Source organism: Lacerta agilis, chromosome 17, assembly GCF_009819535.1.
Source record: "Lacerta agilis isolate rLacAgi1 chromosome 17, rLacAgi1.pri, whole genome shotgun sequence".
Classification (NCBI taxonomy): Eukaryota; Metazoa; Chordata; class Lepidosauria; order Squamata; family Lacertidae; genus Lacerta; species Lacerta agilis.
Window position 1 is genome coordinate 22587929 of NC_046328.1, and position 16780 is coordinate 22604708.

A 16780-nucleotide genomic window follows, 5' to 3' on the forward strand; every position below is an offset into this window, starting at 1 on the left:
TTCCGGGTCATGTGGCCAGCAAGACTAAGCTGCTTCTGGCACAACGGAACACCGAAACCAGAGCAGCTCACGGAAACGCCGTTTACCTTCCCACCGGAGCAGTACCTATTTATCTACTTGCACTTCGACGTGCTTTCAAACTGCTAGGTTGGCAGGAGCTGGGACCAAGCAATGGGAGCTCACCCCATCGCGGGGATTCAAACTGCTGACCTTCTGATCAGCAAGCCCAAGAGGCTCAGTGGTTTAGACCACAGTGCCATGCGCAATGCGCATCCCTAGTTACAAACCTAGGTAAAGGGACCCCTGACCATTAGGTCCAGTCACAGACGACTCTGGGGTTGCCGTGCTCATCTCACTTTACTGGCCGAGGGAACTGGTGTACAGCTTCCGGGTCATGTGGCCAGCATGACTAAGCCGCTTCTGGCGAACCAGAGCAGTACACAGAAATGCCGTTTACCTTCCTGCCTACCTACCGGTATTTATCTACTTGCACTTCATGCTTTCCAACTGCTAGGTTGGCAGGAGCAGGGACCGAGCAACAGGAGCTCACCCGGTGCGGGGATTTGAACCACCGACCTTCTGATTGGCAGGCCATAGGCTCTGAGGTTTAACCTACAGTGCCACCCGGGTCCCTAACCTAAACCTAGGTTGCATTAAAAAAGAAAGCAGCAGATTGAAAATGATGCAACCTGTGTAGATGGGGTAAGTTGAGAACATACGTGTGGATTCTCTTGCATTGTGAAAGTTCCTTTTTACCACTTTGCAGAACTTATTGCAGCTTGCTACTCACAAGGAGGGGCAAAGCGGCTGTGAAATGCACTCGCATAGACTATGGGGAATCTTGTTCAGGATCATCTCCCAACCACGGAGAGGCATTTTTCAGACTTCCCCCTTTGCAAGCGTGGGAAGCCAATGAGCTCATTTCCATTAAAAAAGAAAACGAAAGCTGAGGCTGTTAAGAAAATAAATTTAGCAGCTAAGAAGACATTCTGCGCTGTATTGTGGTGTGACTTTTTTTTCTTTCACACCTGGAGATTCCACTCACATCTTCCCACCCCAACCTTTAACGCAACCACAGATCTTGCAACTTTCTATGCCACCAGCCTTGAGTAACATGTGGCTTTGCAACGGACCCAGCTTCCCCACTCCCCTTTCCAGGCTACAACCCATCACCACTTGCTAAGAAATAGATGTTTAAAAATCCACGTGCCTCTTGAGGCTTGGTGATCTCTGAGTAAATTGTTTTCGCACTCTTTTCTCTGGTTCTCCGCATCTTCTCGTCATCTGTTTGCAAAGGATTCTGGGAAAGAGAAGAAATTTACAGTGGGGGGGGGAGGTTCAAACAGGCCTTGTGGAGCTGGAACATCACTGGAAAAAAACCGGCTATTGATTGCCATGAATCTCAAATCTGTATCCTGCCAAAGGGGATCAGGTTTCCTAGGTCAGTCGTCTTTAACCTTGAGATTACAGGTGTTGTTGGACCACAACTTCCATTGTCCCTGACCATTGACTAAGCAGGTTGGGGATAATGGGAGTTGTAGTCCAATAACATCTGGGGACTTAAGGCTAGGGTGGCTGTGCAAAGAGATGGACAGCTTCAAAGTACATAGTATTATCTTAGAGAGGGGTTAACCAACATGGTGTCTTCCAGACATGGTGGGCCACAACTCCCATCAGCCCCAGCCAGCATGGCCAATGGTCAGGGATTATGGGAGTTGTAGTCCACAGCATCTGGAGAACGCCACATTGGCTATCCTTGGCCTGCCTTATAGAATGACAAGGAAGAAGAAGGGATTCAGCTTCCCCTTCACTTTAAACACACACGCTGATTCCTGATGGTTAAAAAAAAATTGTTTGGAAGAGTTTAGGAGAAGATTCTCATGTAGTTTTGGTAGTTGTTTTTAATAAGCTGTTAAACCAAGCTGGCCATAAGAACATAAGACAACCCTGCTGGATCATTCTAGTCCAGCAACTTCCTATTCTCACAATGGCCAACCAGATGCCTGCAGGAAACCAGCAAGCAGGACCTAAGCACGAAAGCTCTCTCCCCTCCTGTGTTTCCCAGCAACTGATATTCAGAAGTGTAACTGCCTCCGACTTTGGAGGCAGAGCACAGCCATCATGGCAAGTAGCTCTTGATAGCCTAGTCCTCCACGAATTTGTCTAACCCTCTTTTTAAGCCATCCAAGTTGGCGGCATCGCTGGCTCCTGTGGGAGGGAGTTCCACCGTCTGAGTGCTGCATTTAAAAGGACTTCCTTTTGTCTGTCCTGAATCTTCCAACCTTCAGTGGATGTCTGCGAGTTCTAGCATTATGAGAGGGGGGGGGAGCTTTCCCTAGCCGCTTTCTCCATGCCATGAATAAGTTTGCGAATTTCTATCATGTCACCTCTTTCTCTAAACTACAAAGCCCCATTGGTAATTACTAATAAAATGGTTTGTATTGTTATTAGACCACATTTCTAATGCCAAGAAATTCTGTGCCATTTGCAGAAAGTATGCAGCTTTCAGGGGAACTTTTTGGGGGCAAGACAATTTTTGCAGTGGGTTTTTCATGTAGGACAGGAAGAACGAGGCCCTTGTGCTTCCTGTAGCTTGTGCATCTTTGGGAAAGGCCCTTGGCTCATTTGCAGAGTGCTTGCTGATGCTGTGTACTCAGAAGGTCCCATGTACAATTCTTGACATCACTGGTAGCATTGGGAATATCCTGTGCCTCAGACCCTGGGGAATCATTGCCACTAATTGTAGACAGTACTGAGTTAAATAGACCTATGGTCTGATAGGGCCCCTATCTCTGCGCCCTGAATCATCTAATCTGAAATCATAGCAGAGGCCAAGTCAAGTCCTGTAATCAGGACACAATCCCTCAGTTTTCTGTAGTGCTTGGAATGAATAATAGAATCATAGATGGACCATAAAGAAGACTGATCGCCGAAGAATTGATGCTTTTGAATTATGGTGCTGGAGGAGACTCTTGAGAGTCCCATGGACAGCAAAAAGATCAAACTTATCCATCCTTAAAGAAATCAGCCCTGAGTGCTCACTGGAAGGGCAGATCCTAAAGTTGAGGCTCCAATACTTTGGCCACCTCATGAGAAGAGAAGACTCCCTGGAAAAGACCCTGATGTTAAGAAAGATGGAGGGCACAAGGAGAAGGGGACGACAGAGGATGAGATGGTTGGACAGTGTTCTCGAAGCGACTGGCATGAGTTTGGCCAAACTGCGGGAGGCAGTGGAGGATAGGGGTGCCTGGTGTGCTCCGGTCCATGGGGTTACGAAGAGTCGGACACGACTGAACAACAACAGATTTGTGGAGTTCGAAGGAACCCTGTGGATCTTGTCCAACCACCTGCCAAAGCAGGAATCTCAGCTAAAGAGTCTATGACAGATGGCCATCCAACCTCTTCTTAAAAACCTCTAATGAAGGTCCGCCACCTTACAAAGTTCCACTGTCAAACAGCTCTTTATGTCAGAAAGTTATTCCTTAGGTTTAGTCAAAATTCCCTTTCTTGTAATTCCTCCCCTCTGGAGCAGCAGAAAACAAGCTTGCTCCATCTGTCTTGTGACAGGCCTTCAGATATTTGAGGATGACTATCACATGTCGTCTGAGTCTGCTCTTTTCCAGGCTAAACATACCCAACTCCCTCAACCGTTCCTCATATGGCTTGGTTTCCACACCCTTGATCATCTTGGTCGCCCTCCTTGGCACACATTCCAGCTTGCCAGAACGGGACACAGGACTACAAGGGTGGCTTGACCAATTTACCCAATTAATTCAAAAAGCTTTGAACTAAAAGCAGTTCCCGCCAGCTATAACATGAATTAAGTCCATTTTGAGGTAGAACTTTGTAGTTGAAGATGAACTAGAAACCATTCATTTTCTTACTTTTTTTTTTCTTTAAAAAATTTACTCTTTATATTCTTTCGACCTTTAAGCTCAAATAATGTTACGGCTGGAGGAAATAAAAGTAACGCTTCACATTCCACTGTGTAGGCGTTTTGATGTTTTCTCAGTCTTAAGTGTATTTTACACTTCACCGCAGATGCTCATAACATTCTGAACGCTGAAAAGAAATTGCCGAATTGAAACCATGAATTGAACTGTGAATTGGACACGAACCAAACCCATTCATTTTGTAACGGGACAACCATGAACTGGAGTCAGTTCCTTTTGGGACACATTGTACTTGTACTTCAACTACAACTAGTTTCTTTTTTAAAAAAATGAACTTTCCATTTTCCTGTTTACTGTGCCAATATTTTCAGGTCTGAAGCTCCATTTTTCTAATGTAGGTGGATGGTAGTAGTTTCCTACCTGTTTGGGGAGGTGGACTGTGGTGTAGATGGTTTGGGGCACATCCTTTTTCGCCTTTGGTCCTCTTCGCTGTTGGGTTTCCGATGGGGAATTCTGAGAGTGGAAGAGAAAGCCACAATGTTTACTGGTGCCTGTGACATTGTGGGTTGGAATAAATTTAATTAATTAATAATAATAAAAATAATGAAGAAGAAGGTGACGAGAGGGATAAGCAGGACATTGTTACAATGGCTTTACCACCACGGGGGTAAATTATCCCTAAACTGTCAGTATTAACTGTTGTATTTTAAAAAGTCAGACTATCCCCCCCCACACAGTCCACCAAAGAAGTGGATAGAGCTTCCCAAAGACGTAGTCATTGCCTGTTTGGCCTCTGTGATCTTGGAGGAGCATGCAAGGAATCCTGGGATATAAGCCATGGATGTGGGCAGAAATGAAGCCAAGACAAAGTCACTTATAATTTATTTATTTTTAAAAGAAGCCCATGCAGACGTTTATTGAATTTTGGTGACTAAAATATGGTGTGAATGGAAACTCTCAAGTCATGTGGCCTTTTCCCCCCAAAGTGGATTTGGTGATTAACATCCTCATTTGTGGAGCAAAGTAAAATCAGATACACATCGACCGTTTCTGAGTTTTTTAGTGGGTGGTTTTGATTTTTTACTTTGATAAAATACTTATGAAATAGAAACTAACACTTCCCCTACCCCACTCCTTAGGAAAGTAAAAATACCTTGAGAGACTGGCTCCACCCACAGTTTCCATTGTTACCTGCTTGCGAGGGTGACTTTTTCAAGAATATGGTACTGATTAAATGTGTATGAGCGAATGAGTTTTTCTCATTAATTCGTGGCCCTCTTGAGAAATGCACCGAAGTCCATGCCTGAGATCTTTCAGAAGCACTGAAGCACCTCCTCACAGGTCTTCAGTCCTCAAGAGACTAACCCAGCAAAAAAGGTCTGAACATGTCACTGGTATTTCAAGCACGATCAACTTCTACTGAGTTGTGCTCAGGGCTTATTTGCTTCTGAAACCTTGCCCCCATTTTGAATTCCATTGTAGTTATCATTTCCATTGTAGTTATCATAGCCATCATGTTCACTGTAGGAGGGGGTTGGGGGTGGTGGTGGTGCCTAAAAGTCTACTACAGGATCAACAGTGATGGGCAGGACCATGAAGTGGGCACAGATACCCTGGAGAGATGCTGCCAGGCAATGATCAGCTTTCACTGATCTAATGCCTTCCAGATGTTTCGGACCACGACTCTCAACTGCTCCAATTAGGACATTTGGAAGGCACCGCTTGGGAAAGACTGGTGTCTACAAGACTGAGCTCAGTGAACCAAGGGTGCAGCTGATCCAGTTCAAAACATTGTGCTCTGATCATCAGAATGCATTACCCTTCAGTGCATTCTCACCCACTCTTTTGAACCAGGTACACATGATGTTACCCACAATCCACTGGTTTAATTCTGAAATGCTATGCTTTGGAGCAGTTTCTCTAAAGCCAGTTTCGCTCTCCTTTCAAAAGTGTCTGAGTGGTGAATCCCAGGAATATAAAATTGGAACTGTTTCCTGGGGGTGGTAGTCCTAAATTTCTGGTATCAGGGGTGGTTTTATCATGGAGGAGCACCCCACCCAACCCACCACCTGCCTACTGCAATCCTACCTGTGTCTGCTCAGAAGAAAGCCCCATGGAATTTGATGGGGTTTACTCACTGGTAGGTAGGATTGAAACAATAGGGAGAGGAAAGATATGCTAATCTCTGCCCATCAGTCTCTGCAAACAAGTGTGTGTGTGTGTGTTTGTGTCTGTCTCCTTTCACTCACTTTGAGAAGAAGCAAAGCTGGGATCTTTAAGCAGGTACAGTGGAACTCATGAGCAACCCTCCCACAATGGCTATGCTCCACCTCCATGTTCAGAGGCAGCAATGCTTCTGGATACCAGCTGCTAGCAAACTGCAGGTGGGGAAATTACTCTTGTGCTCAAATCCTACTTGTGGGTTTCCCACAGTCATCTGTTTGGCCACCGTGAGAACAGGATGCTGGACCAGGTGAGCATCTGGCCAGTGGCTCACCTCTGATGGTGGAGGGAGAGCATAGCCATTGTGGCTAGCAGACATCAATAGCTTCCTCTTCCACAAATTTGTGTAATCCTCTTTTAAAACCAGGCAATGTGTGTGTGCGCGCGCGCATGTGTGCCAGTCAGAAGAGGGGCTAAGAGTTTAAGCTTCAGCTCTGTGATGTGTTCATGTAGACTTGTCCTCTCTTACTTGGAAGTAAATCCCAAGGTGCTCTTGGCTGCAGCCACAGGAAGCTGATCACTAGGGGAGTTGTTGAGGTGAAAGGGGAGGAAACATGGACAGACCTTGGGTCAAGTGGAAACACATCAAACCATGATTCTGTGTACCAGGATTTGCAAAATCAAATGCAGACAGGAAAAACAGCCTTGCTTACATTTTAACCCTCTAACATGTACATACCACTTGAGTGGAAAATCCCTCCATGGCTCAGTTGGCTCAATGGAACTTACCTGGGGAATGTTTTCAATTTGAGAATAAATAGTGTGGCACTCTTTGGGTTCTGCAAAGAGAAATCACGTATGTTAACTGAATGGGCCTCCATCCCATTCAGATATGCTTTAATTAATATTTTTCTTATAGCCCTTCCAAGGAGCTCACAAATTCTAATTACTACAGTAATTGTAGTCTCTAGGCAGACAGGTCTCTCTTTCTGGCCACCTTTGCTGTTTGGTCTTGCAAATGAAAGAGGATAGATCTGCCCAAAGAGAAAGTCATTTTCTTTTCTTTTCTCTGTATTTCTGGAGGACTCTCATCAGTGAGTTTGGAGTTGTCAGCTGGGGCACTGTCTATTGATTAATGTGTTGATAATCTGTTAGAAAAATGTATCTTAGGATTTAGTTTTTAAAATGCTGTTAAATGCTAGGAAAGAGGAGCACAGGAGAAACATCAAGAAGCAGATTAGTTTTTGCAAAAAATTGTTGCAAAAATGTTAAATGTAAGCAGAAAGAGCCAATCAATAAGCTTTGCAGTTTAATCATATATATTTTTATTTCTCTCACACACAGAGACACAAAACAAGGAAGGAACATAAATGTGAAATCCTCCATAGGAGATTGTTTATGTTGCAGATGTAAACCAGTTTAAAATCCTCCATCATTGTTATGGACATAAACCAAGGAATCCTGGGAACAGTAGTTCCATTGAAAGGCCAGGCACCTTTCATAAAAAGGCCCCAGCAAATCCAACTACAGGTCCCGGTGTCCTTTGAAGGAGTCCAAAGTCATTTAAACCAACTTTAAATTTGTGTTACAGGTGGGTAGCCGTGTTGGTCTGCCATAGTCAAAACAAAATCGAAAATTCTTTCTAGTAGCACCTTAGAGACCAACTGAGTTTGTTCCTGGTATGAGCTTTCGTGTGCATGCACACTTCTTCAGATACACTTCTGTTTCAGTGTATCTGAAGAAGTGTGCATGCACACGAAAGCTCATACCAGGAACAAACTCAGTTGGTCTCTAAGGTGCTACTAGAAAGAATTTTCGATTTTGTTTTAAATTTGTGGTAGAGAAAGAAAAGATATTTTGTTCTAGAACCTACAAACAAGTCTGCAGCAATTCGTTGCTTATTGTCAAGAAAAACCAAGAGAAAAGAGCGATCATTTCCAGAATAGTAGTTTTAGGGGGTTTAGGCTATACAAAATTCACAGCTTTCAGTCAAAAAGCCCGGCAGCAATGGACTTTCTCTGGTTTTCCCCACTATAAAATTCACGTTCTTCATAAAACAGCATTACTGTATTTACCGGTACATCACTGCAAAGATTTTTCACTTTTACTATAGATTTGATTGTCTAGTCTTTTCTTCTTACTGAAGTTTCTGTACATTCCAAATTAATGTTCGCTTTTGTTAATCAAGTGTTTTGTATTGCCATTTGTTTTAATTTCTGCCTTTGCTCTGTATTCACAACACTTTCTACTCCCCCCCTTTCTTTGTGAGCATCTGCCTCCATTGGCCGCATTCACCCATACTTGGATTCTGTTCCTGGAAGGCAGACATTGTATTTTCATCTCTACATGTCTTTTACCAAGAGGAGGGCAAAATTGTTCCAGGTCTCATTTTAAAGCAATGGAGGAACTCTCGCAGGCACCTACTGGACAACACCTGTAGCATCACAAATAGCAAGTCATGTGAGTTGCATCCAATGTTAGCCATACTCAGTGTAAACCTATTAAAGTTAAGGGACATAAGTTACTCATGCTCATTAATTTTTATGGGCCTACTCTAAGTAGAACTTAGTTGGATATCACCCACCTTACTTGCACAAAGTTTGGTTTAAAAAGACTTATTTTACTTGTACTTTACTTTTGGTATTAGTCCTTTGTAAGCAGAGCACTTCTTCAATTATTATTATTATTATTATTAAAATTTCTACTGCACAGGATGACAAACCACAAAGTAGCAAACAATACAATTGACAATAAAATAAAAACCTATTTAAATCATTAAAAAAAACCACTAAGATGTAAAAAAATATTTTGAAACACATAAGCACTCGTGTCATATCACCTTTCTAGGTAAAAAAAAAAATACCCAAACATTTCTCTAGAAATGAAATAGGTAATTTTTTTCTCTTTCTTTCCTCTCCTTCACATCCCACAGCCCTGAAGCACATATACTCAGGAGTCACTGTGTGAGAGGAATGCAAGTATGGCTTCTCCTCATTGTACATTCTCAACATATGAACTGATAAACCATCGTAGCATCATAGAATTGTAGAGTTGGAAGGAGCCATTTGGGTCACTCCTAACGGCCCAACCTCCTGCACTGCAGGAATCCTTTGCTCAATGTGGGGTTCAAACTCACAACTCTGAGATTAAGAGTCTCATGCTCTACCAACTGAGCCATCCCAGGAATGACCAAAAACAACTAAGAAGAAAATTGGAGAAGGGGGATTGAACCCGCAACCTTGGCGTTATCAGCACCATGCTCAAGCCAACTGAGCTATCCAGTTGATGGCAAAAGACAAGAGGGAGTCAGTTGCCAAGTGTGAAATTCTGTCAGTTTCCAGTTTTCCCTTGTCAGTTCTAATGAGAGGCAAAGAGCCTTCAGCTAATGTGTAAGAGGCCAGGAAGCTTGCGTTGGTGTGTGTACTGAGTAGTGATCTTGGCCCAAGGAGAGTATAAGACCCTCTCGGATGGGGTCTAACTGGGCAAATTAGGGAACAGAGCTGTCATCTGATTAAAGGACTCTTTAGTTGATTAATCATGTTAGTTGCTTATTGTCAAGATAAACAAAAGAGCAATCACTTCCAGAATAGCAGTTAGTTGATTAATCAAACAAACAAACAATGTTTCATTAAATCTGCAAATAAATAGAACACTACTGAAAGCGCGGAAAGCCCTCGCCATTAGAGGATGCACACACACACCTCAGAAGTGTTGCCACCTTAGCAAAGGCCTTCCCATGTGTGCAGGGAGAGAGGGGAGGCAAGAGGGGATGCCAATTCAAAGGTGTTGTTGTACAGCGTTGGTTCAAAATGATCAGCTATCCAATTCATTTAGGCCACTTTTGAAGCTGACCAATAGACTTGTAAGACTGGTTAATCTAACCGATTAATTGGCAAAATGCTGCAGCCTGAATAAGGAAGGCTCCCTGTCTTTGAACAAGCAGGGCTGGTGGTCAGCAGACAGTGCAGTCACACACCAGCCAGGACCCACAGCAGAGACAAGGTGCAGGAGTGTCACACTCCACTTTGAGGAGGAAGTGGGTGATTCCCTCAGAAACCCAGTGAAAGCATAGTTACTGGGGCAGGAAGGGAGGGAGGGAAGGAAGGAAGGAGCAGAGCACCAGCTGTTGCATTTTATCATGGTTGTTGTAACCATTAACAATAAAAAAATATTTCCATCTTCTCCTCACAACAACCCTGTGAGGTAGGTTAGCCGAAAGATACCGAACGGCGCAATGTGAGCAGAGGGGTGATTTGAACCTGGGTTTCCCTAGCCCTAGTTCAACACTGTGACTGGCAGGTTTAACGGGAGTCCAAGCGAGTCGCACTCAGTTCCTGCCAGTGGGACGGCAAAAGGAGAATGGGGGTACGTGATGATGTGAGGGAGCAAGGGAGCACCGAGTCAGACAGGGAAGGTGGCAGCAGGGTGGTGGGGACATCCTGTTTCAAACAGTGTGCAGAAACTCGTAGCCAGCTCTGGGGAAAGGCCGGAGGGGTGCGTGTGTGTGCAGAGGGCCCCTCGCCTCACTCAGGGATCTGTAGCACCACCTGCCAAGTAATTAGGAGACATATTTCAACCTGGGATTGAAAGTCTACTTCGTCGATCATCACATCTATCAATTGTTCGCTGCTCAAAGCCAAAAAGCGTGCTTCGAAATTGTCCCACTTGATAGAAACAAGAGCAAGCTTAGATGGACTGGCTGAAGTGTGCAGAGACCAGTTGCAAAAGCCTGGACTGTGCCTGGCACAGCTTCTCCCGCAGGGTGAAGAAAAGCTGCCCCACTTGAACTTCAGTCTATTCCACAATTATTCCAGGAACTCCAAGAAACCTAAGAAGAAGCTGGCTGCTGGATCAGGCCTAATGCCCGTCTACTCCAACATCCTGTTCTCACAGCGGCCAACCAGATGCACATTATGGGAAGCCCGTGAGCAAGCCATGGGTGCAACAGCCCTCTGCCTACTTCTGACCCTCAGCAACTGGGATTCAGAGACAGGCTGCCTCCAGGAATTTGCTTAACCCCCCTCCTAGTAGCCACTAGCCCAGTGAAGGACATGAATTAATTAGGCATTTTGCGGCAAAGTACTATCCTTTGTCTGCCTGTCCTGAATCTTCTGCAAAATCTATTTCACATGGGATGACTACAAATTCTAGGACAGGGGTCAGCAAACTTTTTCAGCAGGGGGCCGGTCCACTGTCCCTCAGACCTTGTGGGGCGCTGGACTATATCTTGAAGAAGAAGAAAAATGAACAAATTCCTATGCCCCACAAATAACCCAGAGATGCATTTTCAATAAAAGCACATATTCTACTCATGTAAAAACACCAGGCAGGCCCCACAAATAACCCAGAGATGCATTTTAAATAAAAAGGCACATTCTACTCATGTAAAAACAGGTTGATTCCCGGACCACCCGCGGGCCGGATTTAGAAGGCGATTGTGCCGGATCCGGCCCCTAGTTTGCCTACCCATGTTCTAGGATCATGAGAAGAGGAATTGCCCACTTTTCCTATATGGGTGGGACAGGCACTGTCAAAGCAGGAAGGGGCGGCTCTTTTACCTGACTGACGTGCAGAATCCAGCTCTTTCCTGTCGGAACCTGTGGAAAGGAAAAACCCAAAGTGAAACAGGGGAAGCGAGCGGAACAAAAACAGGCACCTATGTCTTAATGCTGATCTCCTGGGGGTGGGAGGTGGTTACCCTCCCTTCAGTGATTTGCTGCAGGGCTGTTTTTCATGCAGGAGCCCATGGAATAGCCACTGGTGCCAAGTAGCATTGAGCTTTGTACAACTATCCCTTTGTTGGTAATTGTTGCCAATTGACCAGGGGGAAAGGAAATCCTGCTGGGTCTGCTATTGTATGTTGGACACAGATACCAGCCAGTAAAGCTGTTCACTATCTGCAGAGATGGCATATTTCATGATTTTATGGGCTTATAGCCGCAATAAAATTTTTTGAATTTTTGAATTTTATCTGCAGAGCAAGGAGATGCAACAGGGAGAGAAGCAAGGTCTGGCAAAAAGAGCTGGCAACCCTAGCAGGGACAGCACTTTCACAGGATAGGAGAGGAAGACCTTCCCTGTCCCCCGGGGGCCGTGCCACCCACAAATCCAAGCGCTGATTGTGCCAATTGCAGGGACTTTGCTGATTCCCCTAGTCAGATTGCATATGGCTCAATGGCGTCAGCAGGTGGATTGAGATGCATAGAACCAGTTCAACTGTGTGCTGGAAATGTAATATGTAAAAAGGAAGGAAGATACTTTTTATCATATGCCGTGGTCTCTTAATTTAGATTCATTCACTTTTTCAACAGGGAATTTTAAAGCAGTGCGGATAGTTGCGTGAAACCCCATACCTCTTTTCTTCTTCCACCACACAAGAAGGCCAGCGCAGATTATTGCAACAACTACCACTGCAAGAAGCCATAGGAACATAGTGGTGCTGCCAAAACGTCCGTCTTCTCAAACAAACAAACAAACAAACAAACAAACAAAATAATTTAGTAATTCCAGTAGTAATGATAGAATTATGAAAACATTGCTGAAACTAAGTCACAAGGGCTTTGCTAAGCCTACTTAAATTGCATGACTTTTTTTCTTCGTATGTCAGCAACTCATTCACTGTAATATCTGATCTTTAGTGTATGCTTAAAAAAAAGGAACACCCCCCACTACCTCTTATTTAGGCTGACAAAGGAGTGTGGCAGATGAAATTAGGCGGAGGGCACACTTTTGGCGGTCAACCCCACAGGGTTGGTCGCAGGAATGGTGGGTGCTAGCTAATTTCACCACCCTAGTTCCCCCAAAAGCCCATGACATGTTCCAGAGGTCCAAAAGTGTTTTGGATATGTGCTCCTCAAACAGGTGTATTTCTGCATGGCAACCTCTTTTTTTAAAGAAGGCTGTGTGTGAGTGTGAGTGGATGTTGGCGGTTGGCGGGTTTGCCCTATAGCTGCTTGTGAATTGAGGGAGCACAGGTCAGGGAGCACACATACCACCAGCAAAGGCCTGTGATAGATGATGGGCCAGTTCCTACCCCCATCTTCCCTGGAGCTCTGTGTGCCCTGAGGGAAAGGAGAAGTGGGGGAGGCCAGCCCAGGCCACAAACCGTGCCATCAGCTCCAAGTTGGCATGGGAATACATTCATCTTAGCATTTTAAAACTGCAAACCACCTCGGGTATCTTACGGCAGAAAGGCAGTGTAGAAATCCAATTAAATAAGTAAAAAAAATTAAAAAACTGCCATACAAAGAAGGAAAACTTCTTTTTAAAAATCTGCTGTGATATCACAAATCTTTGACAGCAGCTTTGGATTACAGCCCAACACGCCCAGTCCACAAAGGGCCCATTTTTATTGGAAGTCTTTTAAAAAAGAAATTTTAAGAATTATTGTACTATAGAGTACACATAATGACATTTAATACAAAAAAATTACACAGCTGTGGAACAAGAAAATAACATCCATTTGCTTTTAAATGCTACATGACACACAAAAGCTTGGCAGGTGAACCCTGCCCAGGTACAGTTGAATCTGTTGATTATGGTTTCTCTCAGTTTCTTCCTTTTCCAATCTTTTGTTTTGCCCCATAGCAATAATTTTAAAAAGCGCAGTGCATAAGCATTTGTGTGCATTGTAGGGCACATCATTCCTACTATATGTACCGGTATTTTTGTACACAATTTGGCCTAGTACTGTATACACATTTTTGTATTGTTATGAGTTTGGGCTGGTCAATCTGGAATAATACCCTGGGTCCCTTACAAACCTGTGATTATGTGTATAGGAGGCTAGAATCTATAGAAGGAACCTTGCTGTAACCTGTCAGGCCACTTCCTTTACATCTTTAAAAAGTGAGATCCATTGCCATAGAAACAAATGGGTGAGCCTTTTCCCACTGTACCTGGCTGAATGCCATATCATCCTAGGATGGAGAACAATAGGGTGAGGGGGCTGTGTTTGAGAGAGTTGTGTGTGTGAGTTGGCTGATGCTGGTATCTAGAGAAACGTCTTGCTCTGTGCTGGACTTTGGGGCTCCCCTGAAACCCTAAAGAGGAAGCAATATCTGTTGTGGGGTTAATGCTGTGAACCACTCTAGCCTATGCTCAGGTTGTATAGATGTATAAATAGAACCATATATCCTAAAGACACCACAGTCTCCATGGTCCCTCATTCTGAATAGCAGTGTGGGGTATGGGTTCTCGGTCGTGGGATTTCTTGGCAGCGAGGCCCTTTAGGGGCCTCGGGTGGCGGAATTAGGCCTTGGAAAGGCTGCCTTTAGTCTATCATCAGGGGGAGGGGAGCGGCCATGCTCCCCTCCCAAGCGGCGGCGCGTGCAGGGCCCGTTAGAGGGCAAAAATTGGGAGTCCCTGACCCTAGGGCGGCGGCACATTGGTCAAACTCCCGGACCGAGGCTAGTGGGTGGGCATGCTGTGTAAGTGTGTGCTTTGCAGTCCCCTCCCACTGCGCCTCTACATCCTGCATATCCTCAGCTCACGGGCTGAGAGCGTTGCCTGCCAAGGCCTATGCCAAGTTTCCCACTTCCGAAGTTTTAATAAAGTTGTGGCCAATTTGAACCCATACTCTGGTCTCGTCTCCGTTCTTGGTGAAGGGGTGGGCACCTCGGGCAGGGATTTGCACGTGTGACTACAAATAGAACCATATATCCTAAAGACACCACAGTCTCCATGGTCCCTCATTCTGAAGGAACCAAACCCTAGGTATTAATAATAAATAAATAGATTTTAAAAAATTGTATACTGCCCTTCACCCTGGAATCCCTGAAATCTCTCACTGCTTGGAGGGTGGGGGTAGCGTACAACAGTATGTTATGTTTTGCTTATATATGCACATTTTTGTGTACATTATTTGTTTGGAAAACTGCATCAAAAAATTGGAAGTATAAATTTCAAAATCAGCTGTGTTTAACTCCCTGTATTGGTTTGTGACATTTCCAAACTTATTTCCCCCCAACCCTAACATTCCTCTTTTTTTCTTCATCTCCATCCCTGAAAAACCTGCCTTTCAGGTGACTTCTAAAACTTAGAAGGAGTGACTTCTCTTCCTTTCAACTACCCGCCCTGCTACACTGTTGTGGACATCTGTGGTCCCCCCTGGATTCAGTTGTTCCTTGCAGGTCAAGAAAATAGGCTTAGACTTCTTTTGCAGCCTTCTGGTTTCATTCTGAATGTAAATCTCACACCTTGCCATGCGGTTCCACCTTGGTGTACACGACAGGAAGTTGTGAAGCAACAAGACAGAAATAAACCTATCCAGAGAAACATCATCCCCACCCCACCCCAAACTTGCTTCACCTGATATATCTGAATGACAAAAACTTTCCCAACAGTGGGCAGGCAGAATACTGACTAAAAAAACAAAACCCATGGTTCCTCTGCAATGTCCTTTTTATTACACATTCATGACAATCTGTGTTCATGATGCTTTCAGGGTGTGGTCACACGCAATGCTGCTTTCAACACTGTTTGTGCCTGCAGATCTTTTGGGTTGGTTACTCTGCTTCATTTCCAATCAGTGCCATAGCCTGCTGAAATCCTGTAGCTTTCTATTGTTCCAGTTTTTTTGTGCTGCTTTTGCCGAACCAAAGAAACAGAGAACATAGAAAGCTGCCTTATGCTGGTCTGTTTGGCTCAGTATTGTCTACACTGGCCACAACTCTGCAGACTTTCAGGCAGAGGTCTGCAAGTGAAGCAGATGGACTACAGCACTTCCCCAAATATAGCAGACCCTCCAAGTGTCCTTGTTTTCCAGGGACAGTCCTGGATTTACAGAAGCCGCCCCAGTTTCTGTTTTGATCCTGGAATGTCCCGTTTTTCCTTAGCACATCCCTATTTCCATATGAGAAATGTTGGAGAGTGTGGAGTTAAGCAACTCCCGAATGACGGAGATAAGTAACTATACAACATTTGGAAGACATCTGAAGGCAGCCCTATATAAAGAAGTTTTTTTTAATGTTTCATGTTTAATTATGTTTTTATATATGTTGGAAGCTGCCCAGAGTGGCTGGGGCAACCCGTTCAGATGGGCAGGGTATAAATATCATCATCATCATCATCATCATTGATCAGGACGTCTGTATTTTCACTAGAGAAATATTGGAGATATGCTATAGCCCCTCCAGACAGCAATAAGGTGGTAGCAATGGGGAAGTGTCACAGAACAAACACAGGCAGAGTAACTCCAACACAAATGCACTATTATTGTGTCAAGAGAACATGTTGCAGAATGCAGCCACAATAAAAGGAGCTCATTGCCAAGCTGTCCTGCATCAGTGTCGGAATACGTTTCACGGATCCGCCATGGATTCATAATTTATTGGTTATTTTATGGGTTTTTTAAGGTCTACTTTTGGTATAATTGCGCACAAAAGTGAAAGTGAAAGCATGAATGAATAGTGTGATTCACTTACAAGATTAATCCGCCTTTATTTTGTAGATCCGGTCATGTTCAAAGTTGTTAATGAGCGTTAAACTTGCTTCCCGCCTTTTTGGAGGGCAGCAACAGTGATTTTATTGGTTAAAGTACTTATGATGATGTCACGTTTGTTCCCTAATAAAAGGCAGAGGCACCCCGCTTAGGTAGAGAGAGTAGCACGAGATCGCACGTTCTTCTTATGTTCTTTTTAGTTGGGTTTTAGTTGAAGTCAAGTTTAGTTTAAGGGGCTAGGAGCGGGCTGGACGGGTTGGATGGGTTTTTCTTTAGTTAGAGT

General features: G+C 44.3%; 1 protein-coding gene across 1 annotated transcript in view; it reads right to left on the reverse strand.

Moving 5' to 3' along the window:
* LOC117039105 (SLAM family member 9-like) overlaps positions 1-16780 on the reverse strand; it is a 39035-nt gene that overhangs the window by 1181 nt on the left and 21074 nt on the right. Inside the window, exons 5-9 of the mRNA XM_033136139.1 lie at positions 12410-12511; positions 11615-11653; positions 6846-6895; positions 4314-4406; positions 1211-1300 (exon numbers count right to left, since the gene is read on the reverse strand). Of these exons, the coding sequence (XP_032992030.1) occupies positions 1211-1300; positions 4314-4406; positions 6846-6895; positions 11615-11653; positions 12410-12511 (374 nt within the window). The remainder of the gene's footprint in view (positions 1-1210; positions 1301-4313; positions 4407-6845; positions 6896-11614; positions 11654-12409; positions 12512-16780) is intronic.